The following is an 18949-nucleotide window of genomic DNA, read 5'->3' as shown; positions in this document are numbered from 1 at the left end:
CCTTGTGGACATCCTTAACCTCTAAGTGAGCTGATGTCTCTTCTTTTGACAGCAGTATGCAGTTCCAGGGACTCCAGTCCTTCCGGCGATCCCAGCGAGAAAACACCAGATTGTAAAGGTCACTGCTTCCATTGAGAGCAGAGCGGGATGTCCAAACTATTTCTACCAGGTAGCGCATGTCTTCCACCTGAACACATATATTGTCTGGGTTTAGGTACATGGATCATAAAACTGGAACATCAAAATATGCAGGAGCAAGAGAAACAAATTGCTCAGATGGACAGAGGAGAACTGTTTACCTGCAGGAGGAAGGGGATATTGGTTTCTGGGCTGAGCAGCTGTTCATCAGCTCTTAGTCTTTTTAGGATAATTCTGTACATAGAGAAATCATCACGAGATCTAGCTATGTTGTCCAGTCTAGTGCATTTGTGGCACCAACCACTCAGTAAGCCCTTAGCTGATGAACTGAAGTCAGCAGAGCGTAGATAACGGTGACAGCCACGGCACATGAACATGTCATTCTTCAGCTGGGAGGGATTTTCAGGAACCTGCAAGATATATTCAGATATCCTTAGGCTTTATTCACATGTAAATTCAGAACTCTAAGGAACAGTTCAGTTCCATGGAGAAACCTTAGATGTTCTGTCTGCCGGACCCAGCTCTGGAGGGCAATCTGGGACGGAGTTGCCACGGTCGTTATTATCATCATGCTGATAATGGGACCACACTGCTAACAGAACCACACTGCTAATGGGACCATGGTACTAAATCAATCAACCTTTATTTATACAGGTAAATCCCATTGAGCCTCGAGGACTCATTTACAAGAGAGACCTGATTTCAACAAAGAAAGATGACAACAATGGACAACAGCAACAACAATAAGCAATTATAAAAACTCATACTACAGGTTTTTTTTTTTTTTTTTTTTTTTTTTTTTTTTAACAAATAGGATGGCTAAAAGGAAAAAGGTAACAAAACCAAAAAAACAGCTAGATTCCAAGACAAATGTATAAAACTAAAAACAGGAACATGTCAGCATTGGACCCTGCCAGGAGTCCAACAGATTCTTAAAGCCACTTAGAGAGGTCAAGGTCGAGAGCTTCAAATCTTTTTGTAAGATATTCCAGGAAACAGGAGCGGAGTAGGAGAAGGCCCTTTTGCCTAGTTCAGTCCTCACTGAGGGAACACTGCAGGTAATAATGTCCTGAGAGCGCACTCCGTAGCTGCACTCACGCAGAGACATGTAGGAGGAGATGTATGAAGGCAGCAGACCAAGAAGTGATTTAAAGATGAAAATGTACCAGTGAGAGAGTCTGCGTGAAGTTAATGATGTCCAGTTAACCAGTGAATACAGGGTGCAGTGGTGGGTACGATAATCACAGCCAGTTATGAATCTTAGTGCACCATGATAGACAGCATCCAACATCTGCAGGGTTCTTGTAGGAGCGTTCATGTAAATAATATCACCAAAATCAATTGAGGGAAGGAAAGTCACAGATACAAGGTGTTTTCTAGCATTCAGGGTTAGACAGGATCTGTTTCTGAAAAAGAAACCCAGTTTAATTTTCAGTTTCTTTACCAAGTTTTCCACATGGAGCTTAAAAGAAAGATGTGAGTCGACCAAGATACCCGAATCAACAAACTCAATGGGGACACCATTTGAGGATAAAATCGGAGGAAGAACTGCTGGGACCAACTTCCTATTTGAAAAAAGCATCCCTTTGGTTTTTTCGGCATTTAGGACAAGTTTGAGGTGAAACAAATCAGTCTGGATGTAGTTAAATGCAGATTTCAGAAGCTGGAAAGCCTTAGCAACAGTTTTAGCTCGACAATAAACAACTGTGTCATCAGCATAGAAATGTATGGATGCATTAGGGATGTTTTTACCTACATTATGTATGTAGATTGTAAAGAGGGTGGGTCCTAAGACTGAGCCTTGTGGTACACCATTGTTGACTGTTAAATAACTGGAGGAAGTACCATTATGTTGAACACATTGCCTCCGGTCTGAAAGATAGTTAGAGAACCAACCAATGGTGTGATCTGAGAAACCGATTTCTGAGAGTTTATGACACAAGATGTTATGATCCACAGTGTCAAAAGCTTTAGACAGGTCTAAGAAAAGTGCAGCACAATAATCCTTAGCATCCAGTGCTTCAACAACGTCGTTAAGAACCTTCAGTGAAGCAGTGGTTGTGCTGTGTTGTTTCCTGAAACCAGATTGATGTGGAGGTAAGATGTTAAATGAGTCCAGGTAATTTTTGATTTGAGAGTTTATCAGTTTTTCTAGAACCTTGGCTAAAATACAGAGTTTAGAGATTGGTCGATAGTTGTTCAGTGAGGTGGGGTCACCTCCCTTCAGCAAAGGAAGAACAAAGGCTGTTTTCCAAGTGTCTGGGATGGAGTTTTGTCTTATGGAGAGATTGAAGATGTGGGTCACAGGGACTGTGATGATATGAGCAGCCAGCCTTAAGAAATAAGGTGGAAGTTCATCTGGACCTGCAGATTTTTTAGGATCAAGATCTTTTAACAGTTTATTGACCTCACTGACTGAGAATGGAGAAAAAGAGAAGGTGTGATTAACTGAGGATTGACTTGTAGGAGGGATTTGATTTGTAGAAGTTTGGTTATTAAGTGAAGTGGCTGATTTTCCATTAGTTACTGTGTCAAATAAAGAACCAGAAGCAACAAAATGTTTGTTGAGACAGTTCAGGATCTCGTGCTTATTTGACACAGGAACAGAGTTAACGAGAAGTTGTGATGGGAGGTCAGATGATTGGGGGGTGCCTGAGAGAGATTTAATTGTTTTCCAGAATCTGTTGGGGTCATTTAGATTTTTGGAGGTCTGAGATAAGAAATAGTTCCGTTTTGCTGCTTTGACAGAAGTTGTGCATTTATTCCTCATCTGTCGGAAACTCAACCAATCAGTGTCTGAGTCAGATTTTCTCGCTGCGGCCCAAAGATGATCTCTCCTGTGCAGGAGGTCAGCTAGCTCTGGAGTAAACCAGGGGCTGTCTCGTCCCTTTATTCTGAACTGACGAAAAGGAGCATGTAAGTTCAGGAAATAAATGAAATTATTATGGAAATAGTTCCAAGCAGAGTTCACGTCATCAGTTAACAGAATACGATGCCAGTCAAAGTGAGACAGATCCCAGAGGAATGACTGTTCACAGAAATGTTTCAGATCCCTTTTTTTAATTAATCTGGGCTTAGAAGGTGGAAGTTTACTATTTCTTAAAGCCGCTGTCACACAATGATCACTCAAAAGATCAGCGAATACACCTGTACCAGGGAATTTGTGAGGCATATTAGTTAGAAACAGGTCTAAGATGGAGGAATTGTCAGGATGGCTTTTATTTAATCTGGTGGGGGAGTCGATCAGTTGGGTTAAATTAAAAGACAAGCAACATTCCTTGAATTTGTCACAGAGGGGGGTCGACTTACACCAATCAATGTTGAGATCTCCTGCCAAAAAGATCTCTTTGAATTTTAAATTACCAAGGAATTCCTTAATGGCATTTAATGCTTCAGGTGAAGCTGTGGGGGGGCGGTAGCAGCAGACTACAGTTAAAACCTGGCCTCCATTCAAGGTGATGTTTACAGATAAGGCTTCAAACTGGTTTGGAATTGTTTTGAAAGTCACAAGACTTGAAACCAGAGTGTCTCTAATGTAAATAATGACTCCACCCCCCCCTTTTTTGACGATCACAGCGGTAGATGTTAAACCCATTGATTGCCACGTCATTATTCATTACAGATTTGTTGAGCCAGGACTCAGAAATAAAGATAACATCTGCCCCAGAAGAACTGACCAGGATTTTCACAGCATCAAGTTTTTTCAGAAGGCTACGAGCATTTACATGCAGAAAATGGAGCCCAGAGGCGTTTTTAAAGTCATTTGGTGTGCTGTAATTAGTGGGGGGTCCAGGATTAGGTTGAATTCCTGAGAGCAATAACAACATTATTATCAGACATTTTCTTGAGTTTTTTGTGACTGATGTGTAATTACAAGAGTTAACAGTGTGACAATTAGCCCCCATAATCGAACCATGAGAAACATTAATGAAGACGCGATCATTCAGAACCCAAAAACAGTGAAAGTTGCAGTGATGGACAGATTCAGGTGTATTAACAAGATTCAGTGACTCCAGATAATCTGAGAACTGAAAATAGTGACAGTAATATGAATGATGCAGAAAAGATTCAGACCATAAAATGTCACAGTTCAAATGGGCAAACAAACCCGACGAGGTGGCCCAACTGCAGTTTAAGTCAGGCTGAGGGGGGCTCCGGCCCCCCTGTGAAGATGGATGGATGGATGGATGGATACTCCCATGAGAAACAGAAGCTGGGTCCAGAATCAACAGGCCGAAACAGAGACAGATAATTCGCAGCAAATAGCAGAGCGAGCTGCCAGAAAATCCTCCTGAAGTGAAAGGCATGGTCCAAGTTCGTTTCAGGTCAACAGGGGCCAACAACGTGATCCGGAATAAAATTAATTATTATCCAGGTGAGTTTGGATGGAGGCCTGCAGCAGCTCCGATACAAACTCCGAACTTCTCTCGAGCACCACGCAGCCCTGCTCCTCCACGCTGCTCCTCCGCTTCTCAGCACCCGACAGCACGGGGCACCCCCGGTGAAAAGCGAGACTGACCAGAGAGGCTGAGGCTGAAGTCGGCAACTGGTCCGGTCCGGTTCTGCTCCAGTTCGGCTCCGGCGCTCCAAGCACGAGAGACGAAGAGGCTGAAGATATCCCTGGCCCGGTTTTGCTCCGGTCCGGCGGCCCAGTCTAGCAGCGCGGTTCTGCTCCGGTCCGGCGGCCCAGTCCGGCGGCGCGGTTCTGCTCCGGTCCGGCAGCCCGGCGGCGCGGTTCTGCTCCGGTCCGGCGGCGCTTCAAAGCACCGGAGCGTCTCCTCCAGGTGAACACAACGACTCCACGGAGGTGGATCGTCCTTCAGTAAAAGTAACGGGCTGCTCACTGAAGCTGAGACCGGCTCTGTAGAAGACGAATTTCCCCACAGCCACCTCGATTCGGTTCTGGTCCAATTCGAGGGTCACAGGTACACTTCCCCCACACCTATGGAAACACCACGAGGGCCAGTCCAGCAAATAACGAGCGAAAAAGAACCTCACTGCTAACCAAGCCACACTGCTAGCAGTACCCTGGTGCTAATGGGACCATGTTGCTAAGAGAACCTACAGCAGTCCTTCTCAAATAGTGGGGCGCGCCCCACTGGGGGGGCCCGGGGCAATGCCAGGGGGCGCATGTGACCCTAGAAAACATGCGTTTTTTGTTGCAGGGAGTAGTTTTTTTTTTTTTCACCATACTCATTTTGTCGCGTGTGTTCCTAATAATAAAGTTAGGAACAAATATAGCTGCCTTGTCGTTTTGGGAGCCATGCATGAACCGTGTCTCTCTCCTCTGCTGCTGACATGATAAATAAACTCTGACCGTCACCTCCTCCGTCCTCCGCTGCTGTTTTTATGTCCATGTGCTCTGGATGTCACTCACAGCGCGCATGTAACAAAGAGTAAACTCAAGCGAGAGCGACACCTGCCCCCTCTTTCCTCATTTGACAAAATGTATTAGTTTTATCGATAAGTTTGTCAAAGCACAATTTATTGAAATAATGTTTAATAAATGTTAGGACTCTATGCTTTGCTAACAAAATAAATTCACCTCCTCGGTTAAGCTGCTGTTTTTTGACGCTCTAGACGTTTTTCACCTACAGCATAAAGGTGACAAAGAGTAAACTCTAAGCGAGAGTGTTATCTGCCCCTCTTTCTGATGTTACATTACGGCAAAGACTGGTTCATCCCAAAGATCCAGTCCCCCAGCACAAACAGAGTAATATTGTGTATGTTGTTCAGTGTCAGGAGGGCTGTGATCAGTCTTACATCAGGGAAACCAAACAGCCACTGGCCAAAAGGATGGCCCAGTACAGAAGATCAACATCATCAGGCCAGGACTCAGAGGTCTAAACTCATCTCCGGGCCCGAGGTCACTTTCAGGGATGAAGATGTGCACATCCTGGACAGAGAGGAACGATGGTTTGAGAGAGGAGTAAAGGAGGCCATCTTTGTGAAAAGAAACTGTCCATCATTAAACAGGGGTGGAGACCTCCGTGTTCAACTGTCCCCCTCTTACAATACTGTTATTGCTAGTATCACTCAGCCCCCTGTGAATAGTAAACACCCACCAGTGTGCTAATAATCCATCATTCGGCTGATGGTCCTTCTTGATCATGTGAGCAGCTGGTTTTGGTTGTCAGCATCTAACTGGTTGATCCACTCTGAGAAGGTGCTATTTATAAGACTGAGCTGAATACAGCACCTCAGACTGAAGAAGTCTTTCAGATGAAAGACGAAACGTTTCTACTTTTTTTTGTTGGTTTTGTTTTGTTTTTTGAATGTCCAGAGGACCAGACTTAACTTTTTTATACTCTGCTAATAGGACTGTGCTGCTAACAGAACCACACTGCTGACAGCACCATGCTGCTAACTGGACCATGTTGCTGAAACTTTCACTGCCTACAGAACCTCTGTGCTAATAGGACCATACTGCTGTAGATATTTTTCACTTTTGGTGCCTTGCTATTTTATTAGGCCCAAGCAGTGAAGCGCTGCGAAGGCCTATTGTGATCGCTTTGTTCAGGCCCAAGCTGCAATTATTTCCGCCAAATGAATTGGAGTTTTGGGGGTCTTAGCATATCCCAAAAGTCACCAAATTTGGCAGACGCATCAGGACTGCTGAAAAATTATGTATTTTAAGGACGTGGCAAAAATCGCAACAGAAACGGCTCAAGAGCGCCACCTAGAAAATTTCAAAATACCCTCCGCATTAACCTTAGTTTGTCGTAGAAACATGAAATTTGGTACGCTTGTCCAATTCCCCAAGATGCACACAAAACCCTCTGGCACCAACATTGTACAATAAACAGGAAGGCAGCCATTTTGGAATGCCGGCACAATTTTCACACCTATTTGGCGGTTTAAAGCCTCCACATTTGAACAAACTCCTCCTAGGGATTTTGCTCAATTGGTTTCACATTTGGCCATTTTAGTCAAAAGGCATGGGGGATGCAAAGTTATCTAAAAGGTTCGTTTCGGAGCATGCTGAAGGGGCGGGGCCAAACCTCAAAGTTTGACATCTCGCCATGAAAAATGAAACGCTAATAGCTCCTACACAAAAACGGTCTGAGACATCAAACCTTCAGTGATTGATCCATATCTGGTCCCCTGCAAGAATGAATGGTCAAATCATGACATCACTTAAGCTACGCCCCCTGACAACAGTAAATATAAAGTTTTACGTTGAACAATCCCTATCTGACCCGTTACCTATCAGCATGATAGTGTGTCCAGTGACCGAAAACATGTTGGTGTAACCTGCTTTCCAACACTGACAGTTTTGGGTGGAACATGTGGGCGGCGCGGCATGGCGAAGTAAGACGTAACTCTATCGCCATACGGTTGGCTCTAAATTCCACAGTTTTGAATCGAGGTGCACCAAAATCAGTATGATCAATCATTATCCACCCATTGAACAGGAAGCCATGCTAAGTGGCCAATAGCCTCCACAGCGCCCCCTAGAATAGTTTAAAACCTCAGCCCCAAGCCATTTTTTGAACGATAATTCTGAAACTTGGTGAATGTCTGTATCTTCACAGGACCTATGAAAAAGTCTCTTGGAGCCCTGGTCCAAAACCAACAGGAAGTCGGCCATTTTGGGTCAAATGGTCATTTTTGGGCATTTGTAGTTGTGAATTTTAACAAATTCCTCCTAGGAATTTTGAAGGATTGCCTTCAAACTTGGTTAATATGCTTTTAAGATATTGGAGAGTAAAAGTTATCTAAAGCTTGCATTTTCATTTATGTTAAAGGCAGGTGGCAAACCCTCAAAATTTCGCTTCACGCCATAAATTTCCAAACACTATAACTTTCACAATGAAAGACCGAAATGCAAGAAACTTGGCATGACTCATCCCTGTTGGATGCCCGATGAACCACTGTGGTCATATTTTGACGTCATCAAAGCCCCACCCCCTCGGAACTGGACGTCTCTTTTTTTTTAACTTGGAATGCTCCCTTTGACAGCATTGATCTAACCAGGATGATCCTGTGTTAAAAGACAGATAATATTGTCTGACTTGATTTAAAGTGCAAACCGTTTTGGCTTGAGGATGTGGGCGTGACGGCGTGGCGAATTAAGAAGTGACGCAGTTGCAATACGTTTGGTTTTAAATTGTACAGATTTCACCCGAGGTGCACCAAAATCACTATGCTCGATAATTATCCGCCCCTTGAACAGGTATCCATGATAAGTAGCCAATAGTCTCCACAGCGCCACCTACATTATTCCTACAGTTATAGCTCAGTTATACATCATCTGATCTGGACCAGATTTATTGTGCATCATCAGTGAGGACTTTTAGACACATTGATATTGTGGTTTAACATATGACTCTATTGCACCCCCTAGATTATTCCAACAGTTATAGCTAAAGGTTGCATCATCCTATTCGCCACAGATTTTTGGTGCGTCATCTATGAGCATTTCTAGACACATTGGTATTGTTGTTTAACATTTGACTCAAGTGCGCCCTCTAGATTATTCAAACTGTTATCTAAATGATATATTATCTGATCTGCACCAGATTTTTTGTGTGTGATCAAGAAGCACTTCTATATACATTTGTGTTGTTATTTAACATTTGACTCCAGTGCGCCCCCTACATTATTGCAACAGTTATATCTCAGCAAATTATCACCCAATATGTACCAGATTTATTGTGCGTGATCAGTGAGCACTTATAAACACATTGGTATTGTTCTTTAACATGTGACTCAAGTGTGCCCATACATTATTCCAACAGTTATATCTCAGTGATACGTCATCCGATCGGAACCAGATTTTTTTATGCAGAATCAGTGAGCACGTCTAGACACATTGATATTGTGGTTTAACATATGACTCAAGTGCACCCCCTATATTATTTAATCAGTTATATTTCAGTGATATATCATCCGATTGGGAGTGGTGGCGCAGAGGTTAGAGAAGGTGGGCCTGTGATCGGAAGATCGCCGGTTCAAGCCCCGGTACCGACAACATCAAAAATGTGGGTAGGGTAGGTGAAGCACCCACACCTGCCTCCACCCTCATTCGCCCCACTTTGGGCCCATGAGCAAGGTCCTTAACCCCCACCATTTACTCCTACGGGTGTCTTAGATAGCAGCTCTCTGCTCCACACAGAGGGCTGTGGTAGCTAGGTGGTCTGTGGTTGCATCAGGAAAAGCATCCGGCATAAAAATAATTGCCAAGTCTTTGTGCAACTTAGTTTGCTGTGGTGACCCCTAACGCAGGGAGCAGCCGAAAGAAAAAAAAAATCTCAGTGATATATCATCCGATCTACGCCAGATTTTGGGGACGTCATTAGTGAGCACTTCTAGACACACTGGTATTGTTGTTTAACTTTTGACTCATGTGCGCCCCCTAGATTATTCCAACAGTTATATCTCAATGAAATATCATCCAATATGTACCAGATTCAGTGAGCACTTATAGACACATTGATATTGTTCTTTAACATTTGACTCAAGTGTGCCCTCTACATTATTTCAAGAGTTATATCTCAGTGATACAACATCCAATCTATGCCAGATTTTTGGTACATCATTAGTGAGCACTTCTAAACACACTGGTATTGTTGTTTAACGTTTGAATCCAGTGCACCCCCTAGATTATTCAAAAACGTATATCTCAGTGATACATAATCCAATCTGAACCTGAGTTTTTGTGCTTCATCAGTGAGCACTTCTAGACACGTTGGTATTGTTGATTCATGACATCACTTAAGCCCCACCTACTCAGAGAAAAAACTGTTGATTATTGGATGACACTTCCAACTTCGCACTGTATAAGATATTAGACTGAAACTTTGTTCGCTAACTGTTGATTACCACACGACATGTTGAAAAGCATAAAGGAAGTGCTTGTCAAACATTTGCCACAAAACAGGAAGTCATCCATAACTCCTGTCTGGAAGGTCAGATTTCGCCTATACTTTTAAGACCTGCAGCTGGACAAGTAAAGACATGGACGGAAGGCGATGTCGAAGATTCGGGAAATGCGCCCCGTGGGGAACGCATGCGGGATTGGCACGAGAGCGTTTGCGATGGCGACTGGGTGGACTAGCTTGAGCTCCCACAGCATGTGGGTGGACTAGCTTGAGCTCCCACAGCATGGGATGGTTGTGTGTAGAATTACTGTTTTTGTGAAGAACAGAAAAAAGTAAAATCAGAGAAGAAGACCAAAGAAAAAATGTTGTGAGAAATTCAGAGAAGAGCTATTAATGGCTCTGGGAGATAAGGAAGAACTTCCAAATGACTGGGCTACTATAGCAACAGTAATTAGAGAGACCGGTAGGAAGGTACTTGCTGTGTTATATGGACAGAGAAAGGATGATAAGTCAGAGTCAGAGATTCTTTATTGTCGGTAGATCAAAATTATGTACAAAGGGTCCCAGTTACATCCAACAATAAAAATGTAAAAGAAAAACAATGAAAACATCTAAGATATGAACTAAGAAAAACAACTAAAAATACACTAAGCACTAATAGCGTAAAAACATTACATCGAACAGTAGCACAAACATGAGCATGTCTGTGTGAGCAGAAGAGCACTCATGAACACATCAACATGTAACAGATCAGAAGCAACATGAAACAGATCAGCAGCAACATGATGTGATTCTTCATAGTGATTATTCTGGTTAGATATTCATGAGTCTAACAGCTTCAGGGTAGAAGCTGTTCCTCAGTCTGGTAGTTCTACACTTAATGCTCCTCAACCTCCTTCCTGAGGGAGTGGGGCAAAAAGTGTGTGCTGGGTGAGTGGCGTCCTTCATGATGCAAGTGGTCCTTTTCCTACATCTGAAGGTGTAGATGTCTTTGATGGTGGGGAGACTGACTCCAACATCTTCTGTGCAGCCTTCACCACTCTCTGCAAAGCTTTTCTTTCTGCAACTGTGCAGCCTCCATGCCACACGTTGATACTGGAGCACAGGGTGCTCTCCACTGTACATCTGTAGAAGGAGGTGAGGACTGAGTTTCCCAGACCAGCTCGTCTCAGCCGCCTGAGGAAGTAGAGTCTCTGATGAGCTTTCTTGCTCAGGCTGGAAGTGTTGTTGCCCCGGCTGAGGTTGTCATTCAGGTGTACACCCAAGTACTTGTAGCTGGAGACCACTTCCACTGCAGATCCTCTTATGTTCAGGGGGGTATAGGTGTATTTGTTCCTTCTGAAGACAACAATCATCTCCTTTGTCTTTTTCACATTGATGTGAAGGTTATTCTATTTACACTAGCTCCCCAGGTGTTCCACCTCCTGCTTGTAGCTGGACTCATCATTGTTTGTGATGCATCCCACCACCGCTATATCATCTGCAAACTTTACAATATGAAAGCCTGGATGGGTAGCTGCACAATCATACGTGAGCAGAGTAAACAGGAGAGGACTCAACACACATCCCTGAGGAGAGCCAGTGCTGAGGGTTATGGTGGAGGAGGATAAGTTGTGGATCCTCACTAATTGTGGTCTGGTTGTTAAGAAGTCTAGTACCCAGTTGCAAATGGATGCGCTTAGTCCTAGTGTGAATAGTTTGTCCATCAGGGTTTGGGGGATCATGGTGTTGAATGCAGATGTGAAGTCCACAAAGATCATACAGACACAAGAGTCTTTCTGCTCCATGTGGTTGAGCGCACTGTGTACCACAGAGGAGATGGCATCCTCTGTTGATCGGTTCTCGCGGTATGCATACTGATGAGGGTCCTCAATGATGTTGATGGTTGTTTTGATGTGGGTCATGACCCGTTTTTCATCATCATCATCAATCATTTAGTGTCTATCGGGGTGAGGGCCACTGGCCGATAGTCATTCAGACCAGTCACTGTACAGCTTTTTGGGATTGGGCTGATGGTGGCAGTCTTCAGGCAGATGGGAATTGTCTCCAGGATAAGTGAGGTGTTAAAGATGTCGGCCAGCACCTCGCAGAGCTGATCAAAACATTCCTTCAACACTTTTCCAGGAATGTTGTCTGGGCCAGTTGCCTTGTTTGGATTAATCCTGCTGAAAGTACTCCTCACTTCTGCTGAGATCATGCTGAGATGCTCTCCATCCAGTGGTGAGGTGAGTCTGGTGCTGGGTGGTCTGTCCGGGACTTCAAAGCATGCATAGAACTTGAGGGCATCAGGCAGAGATGGGTCTTTGGGGCATTGTTCGCTCCTTCCTTTATAATCTGTTATGCACTTAATGCCCCTCCACATGCTCTGAGGGTCTTGTGAGATGAATTGACCCCCAATCCTCTGTGCATATGTGGCCTTGGCCCTCTTAATACCAGCAACCAGCTCTTTTCTTGTCCTACTCAGCTCCTCTGAGTTTCCAGACCTGAAGGCAGTGTTCCTGGCTTCCAGCTGGGTGCGCACCTCTGAATTCAGCCAAGGTTTTCTGTTCGAGTAATTTTTAACATATCTGATGGTGGAGGCAGTGTCAGTACATACCATACCATACCATTTTATTTATAGAGCACTTAAAAGTCACTAATGATATTCTCATGGCCTCAGACAATGGACTTGTGTCTGTACTGGTCCTGTTAGACCTCAGTGCTGCATTTGATACAGTTGATCACAATATTTTACTACAGAGGCTTGAATACGATATTGAGATTACAGGAACGCCCCTAAAATGATTTAAATCATATCTATCTGATAGATTCCAGTTTGTAAATGTAAATAATAAATCTTCTTCATACACTAAAGTTAGTCATGGAGTTCCTCAGGGCTCAGTGCTTGGCCAATACTCTTTACTTTATATATGCTTCCATTAGGTCAAGTTATTAAACAGCATGGGATAATTTTCCATTGTTATGCTGATGACACACAATTATATTTGTCCATTAAACCCAATGAATCCAATCAACTACTTAGACTACAAGCATGTCTTAAAGACATAAAAACCTGGATGACCCTGTAGTGTGTCAAAGGGCTAGGTTAGCTTTGTAGCTTCACTACAATTATATTTAAATAACAAGTTCTCTCTTTTTCGAGCTAATTACAGCCATGTGACAGAAGTAACTGTGCGTAGATGGTTTAATCAGTGACATGAGACGTTAATTTTCTTTGACCCATCAAAATAAATGTGGTCATTTATTGAACATAATCAAAATTTAACATCAAAACATTGTACACTTGATTAGACTGATCTGGTTCTGATTAATAAAACTTGGCACGTTTTTCTTAATAAAAACAGACATTTCTGAAGGCATCTAGATTAATTACTGGCAAGATAGAAGTTTAAAGATGGGAAAAATGGAGGAGTTTAAAGGGAGAGTGGAAAATGGAGGAAGATGTATGTCTGTGGACCAGAACAACACGCTCCTTTCAAACGCAGCGCCTGCGGTACACTTCGCGTGAAGCTCGTGACGACTCTTTACCTTGGCAGAGGATGGGTCCGCTACGGTCAAGAGGTCCCTGGCACGCTACCTTTCAGCGTCTCCTCAGGGCGGCTGCGACTCGGCAGAAGTCGTGAGATACTACGTTCAACAGAACAAACTTCCTCAGAAGTTGTAGGGCATTCGCCGGGTGAAGTCACAGCGAGGCGCCGTGACTCCTGCAGAGATGGATGACTCCATCAGACTGGAAAAACTGAGTCCGAAGTTCCACTCAGCAGTGGAAAAACTCCACCGGATTCCAGGAAGACTTCAGACGACTACAGAACTGGTAGAACTCCCTCTAGAAGATGAATAGTTCCAGGAAGTGTCCACTTTTAAAGAGTTCTGCTTCCGGTCACTTTTAGTACTTCCTGATTGGTTGAAGCAACCAACAGGGAGTGGTTCTAGTGATGTCAGAGGGTCATTAAAAGTCAAGAAAACAGCAGGAATGTTTTAGGAACAGACAGAGAAATGTTTTGGCGAAGTGAGAAACACTGCAGGTGCCAGTTTCTTATTTACTGTCTGAGAGTTTTAAAAACAATACAGCCCATTCTAACCACTTGTTTTTGACTGTCTCCGACTTTTGATCGACATCATTACTTCTCATTTCAGACAGAAGATCAAAATGCATAATTACTTTGTAAATAGACATTTAACTTGATTTCTAATTTAAATGAGGATTAAAAAATCATTAATACTGTTTCACAGTTTATTTAAAATGAGTGGTTCACTTCAACATTTAGAAATGATATGAACTACAACACACTTTTGATTTATCAAGATATTGTAAAATAGTAATGATAATATAAAAGAAGAGTGTTCTTTCAATTGATTACTTCAGGATACAATTAGACAGTCTCTGGATGAGCTAATTTGTATTTCTGGATTCAAATCAATAAAATAAAAGTTCCTGTCCCATGAAGGTCTTCAGAGGCAGGTTTTGGTCGGAGGCCTAGTCCACTACAACCCTTAATTTTCTCCTGTTGAACACAGACAAAACTGAGGTTTTAGTTTTTGGACCTGAGCACCTTAGGAATGAATTGTTCAGTCTTTCTCCCTCCTTAGATGGCATTAATCTGTCCTCCAGCTCTAATGTTAAAAATCTTGGTGTTATTTTTGATCAGGACATGTCTTTTATCCCCCACATTAGAAACGTTACTAGAACTGCCTTCTTCCACCTGCGTAATATCGCTCAAATTAAAAACATCTTATCTAAAAAGGATGCAGAAAAACTGGTCCATGCATTTGTCACGTCTAGACTGGGCTATTGCAATGGTTTATTATCTGGATGTCCAAATACTTCTTTAAAACGTCTTCAGTTGATCCAAAATGCTGCTGCCAGAGTCTTAACTGGAGTTAGTGGGAGAGATCATATTTCTCCAGTTTTAGTTTCTCTCCATTGGCTTCCTGTCAAGTCCAGAATAGAATTCAAAATCTTACTTCTAACCTGCAAAGCTCTCAACAACCTGGCTCCATCTTATATTACATATCTTATTGTTCCATATTTTCCTAACAGAGCACTTTGCTCTCAGACTGCAGGTTTACTTGTGGTTCCTAAAATTTACAAAAACAGAATGGGAGGGAGATCTTTCAGTTATCAGGCTCCTCTCTTGTGGAACCAACTTCCAATCTCTGTCCATGAGGCTGACACATTATCCAGTTTTAAAACTAGGCTTAAGACTTTCATTTTTGCTAAATCCTATAGTTAGGGTCGGCTTGGGTTTCCTGAGCTGTCCCTTAGTTATGCTGCTATAGGCTTAGACTGCTGGAGGACAAACTGACCACAATTTTCACTCTACTACTGTCTTTACTTACTCTGCTCAACCTGTTTTGTATTTGTAATTATTTTTTCTATCCTTAACATGTTTTTTTTGTCTTCAGATACACCTGGACCTATACCTGGACCTGGACCTATACCTGGACCTACCATTCTGTGTTTGTCTGTCTCTCCTTCCTGTCCTCTCAACCAGCCAGTCAAAGCAGATGGCCGCTTGTCCTGAGCCTGGTTCTGCTGGAGGTTTCTTCCTTTTAATTAAAAGGGAGTTTTTCCTTTCCACTGTTGCCACTGTGCTTGCTCTGGATGGGAAACTGCAACAAAGCCAAGATTCAACTTGTCTGCTGGATTCCTTAGATAGAGAACTTTACTAATTGGCTTTTACGTATGTGAATGTTTCTGTAAAGTGCCCTGAGACAACTTTGTTGTGATTTGGTGCTATATAAATAAACTGAACTGACTTGAATTAAAACAGCTACAAGGCCAACCAAAGTGCTGTACAGACAGAAAAACAGGCAACACACAAAGCAATATACAAAATGAGGCAAATCAGAATATAGACATGAAAACGATGCAGATAATAAATATGATGACAAACCAGTTTGGAGCATACAGGTTCAAAACACAGATCATCTGGTGTTGAAAGCTACTGAATAGTAGTGGGTTTTTAAACGGGACTTGAAAACCGAGAGGGAGGGGGCCTGTCTGACAAGCAGAGGCAACTCGTTCCAAAGCCTTGGGCCTGCTACAGAGAAGGCCCTGTCACCTCTGCACTTAAGAGGAGTTCCTGGAACTGTGAGGAGCAACTGGTCCGCTGACCTCAGCGAACGTGGTGGGACATATGGCTGTAGTAGAACAGCGAGATGGGGGGAGCTGTTCAGTGATTTGTAAATGGTAAATGGACTGTACTTATATAGCGCCTTTCTATCTTATTTCAAGATACTCAAAGCGCTTTACAATACAATCTGTGCCTCATTTACCCATTCATACAGCACTCTACTAGATATCTACAAAGCTAATTGAACAAATCATTCTAAAGAGACTAATCAATGCTTTTAGATCACATTCATACACTGATGGGACACACATCAGAGGCTATGAGGGGTTCAGTGTCTTGCCCAGGGACACTTCGACATGTGACTGCTGGTGGATTCTAACCCCCAACTCTTGCATTGGAGGACGACTGCTCTAACCACTCAGCCACAGCCGCCCTGTTCAGTGATTTGTAGACATACAGGAGTATTTTGAATTGGACTCGAAGGTGAATCGGTAGCCAGTGCAGTGAGGCCAAGACTAGAGTAATTTGCTCTCTTTTGCCTGTACTGGTTAAAAATTGGGCTGCTACATTCTGGACCAGTTCTAGTCGTGCAATGGAGGTCTGACTGATACCAAACAGGAGCGAATTGCGGTAATCAAGCCTAGATGGAATGAATGTGTGTATTACTGTCTCCAGGTTATTTTTGGATAATATGGGCTTCAGTTTAGACAGCAGCCTCAGTTGGAAGAAACATGATTTAACAATCATGTTTACATGATTGTTAAGTTTCAGGGAGGGTCCATTATCACTCCCAGATTAGTGACTCTTTGTTTTTCTGACAGGGTTAGAGCAGAAAGGTCGATGCAGTGGTTTGTGATCGTGTCGTTGGGAGGGACCAACATGACTTCAGACTTCTTTTCATTGCAACTTAAGAAATTTAAAGCCATCCAGTCCCTGATGTCAGCCAGGCAGTCAAGCAGAGGTTAAATAGAGCATGTACCATTGTGTCTTAGGGGGAAGTAAATTTGACAGTCATCGGCATAGAAGCGTAAGGGCATGTTGTGTTTCTGGAAAATAGCACCAAGTGGCAGCAGGTATAAAAAGAATAGGAGGGGACCCAGGATGGACCCCTGCGGAACCCCCCATTTAAGCTCTGCTTCTGCAGAACTAAAATCCTTGACGGAAACACAAAAGGATCTGTCAGTGAGGTAGGATCTGAACCAATTGAGGGCTGACCCTGTGATGCCCACCCACTGCTCCAACCTAGCAATGAGGATCTCATGGTCGATGGTGTCAAAGGCATCTGTGAGGTCCAATAGGACAAGCAGCACAGAATCGCTAGTATCTGTGGATAAGAAGATGTCATTAAAAACCTTCAGTAGGGCAGTTTCAGTACTATGGAGAGGTTTAAAGCCAGATTGGAATAGCTCTAAGATAGTGTGACCCTCTAGGAAGCACTTCAACTGGGACTCAACGATTTTCTCCAGTAGTTTAGAAACAAATGGGAGTCTGGAGACAGGCTGTAAGTTGGATACGACTGAGGGGTCAAGGTTTGTTTTTTTCAGGAGAGGCTGTAAAGCAGCATGTTTAAATGTTTTTGGCACCATGCCAGTGGATAAACTGCTATTTACAATAGCAAGAATGGACGGACCTAGAGTAGGAAAAACCTCCTTTAGTAGTCGAGGGGGGACCACATTAAAGAGGGAACCAGAAGGTTTCAAGCTGCACATGACCTGCTCTAGAGAAGATAGAGTGATGGGTTCAAAATGGTCAAATAGAGCTACAGATTGAGGTGGGATGGATGGGTCATGAGTTGGAGGGGAAATGAGAGCCCTGGTGGTCGCAATTTTTCCAGAAAGAAATGTAGGAAGTTCTCGCACAGCTCAGTTGAGGCTTCCAGAGGTGATGGTTCAGTGAGGTGGAGAACAGAGTTTAGGGTAGAAAAGGGGACACGTGGGTTGTGAGAGTTTGAGGTAATAATATCTGAAAAGTATTTGGATTTAGCAGCTTTTACTGCTTTCTGATAACAGCGCCAACTCTCTTTAAGTATTTGAAAAGAGACATGCAGCCTGTCTTTCCTCCATTTGCGCTCCACCTTCCTACACTGCTGCGTAATGGCCTTGGTGACATAATTCAGCCAATGTTCAGCTCTGAGTTTTGATTTTCTAGTTTTAACAGGAGCAACATGATCCAGTCTTTAAGCAGACAGAGTTGAACTGGGATGTCATCTCCTCAGTGGTGGTGAGAAACACTGGGGGCTGAATTATCATTTCAGAGTTATCCAAAAAAGTTAAATCTGGTCCTCTGGACATTCAAAAAACAAGAAAACAAGAAAACAAAACAAACAAACAAACAAACAAAAAAAAAACAAAGCAAAAAAAATGTAGAAACATTTCGTCTCTCATCCGAGAGACTTCCTCAGTCTGAGGTGCTATATTCAGCTCAGTCTCTTAAATAGCACCTTCTCAGAGTGGATCAACCAGTTTGCTGCTGACAACCAAAACCAGCTGCTCACATGGTCAAGAAGGACCATCAGCCTAACAATGGATCATAAGCACACTGATGGCTGTTTACTATTCACATGGGGTTGAGTGATACTAGCAATAACAACATTGTAAGAGGGGGACAGTTGAACACGGAGGCCTCCACCCCTGTTTAATGATGGACAATTTCTTTTCACAAAGATGGCCTCCTTTACTCCACTCTCAAACCATTGTTCCTCTCTGTCCAGGATGTGAACATCTTCATCCCTGAAGGAGTGACCGCTGGCCTGGAGATGAGTGTAGACTGCAGAATCCTGGCCTGATGATGTTGATCTTCTGTGCTGGGCCATCCTTTTGGCCAGTGGCTGTTTAGTTTCCCCGATGTAAGACTGATCACAGCCCTCCTGACACTGAACAGCATACACAATATTACTCTGTTTGTGTCGGG

General features: G+C 43.2%; 1 protein-coding gene across 1 annotated transcript in view; it reads right to left on the bottom strand.

Moving 5' to 3' along the window:
- The window catches only part of iqub (IQ motif and ubiquitin domain containing), an 85439-nt gene that overhangs the window by 403 nt on the left and 66087 nt on the right, over positions 1–18949 (bottom strand). The window contains exons 4-5 of the mRNA XM_037683756.1: positions 300–548; positions 2–187 (exon numbers count right to left, since the gene is read on the bottom strand). Coding sequence (XP_037539684.1) covers positions 2–187; positions 300–548 — 435 coding nt within the window. The remainder of the gene's footprint in view (position 1; positions 188–299; positions 549–18949) is intronic.

This window comes from Nematolebias whitei, chromosome 10 (assembly GCF_014905685.2).
Source record: "Nematolebias whitei isolate Nwh7 chromosome 10, NemWhi1, whole genome shotgun sequence".
Taxonomy (NCBI): Eukaryota; Metazoa; Chordata; class Actinopteri; order Cyprinodontiformes; family Rivulidae; genus Nematolebias; species Nematolebias whitei.
The sequence above is the reverse complement of the archived record's forward strand: the minus strand, read 5'-3'. Positions and strand labels throughout refer to the sequence as shown.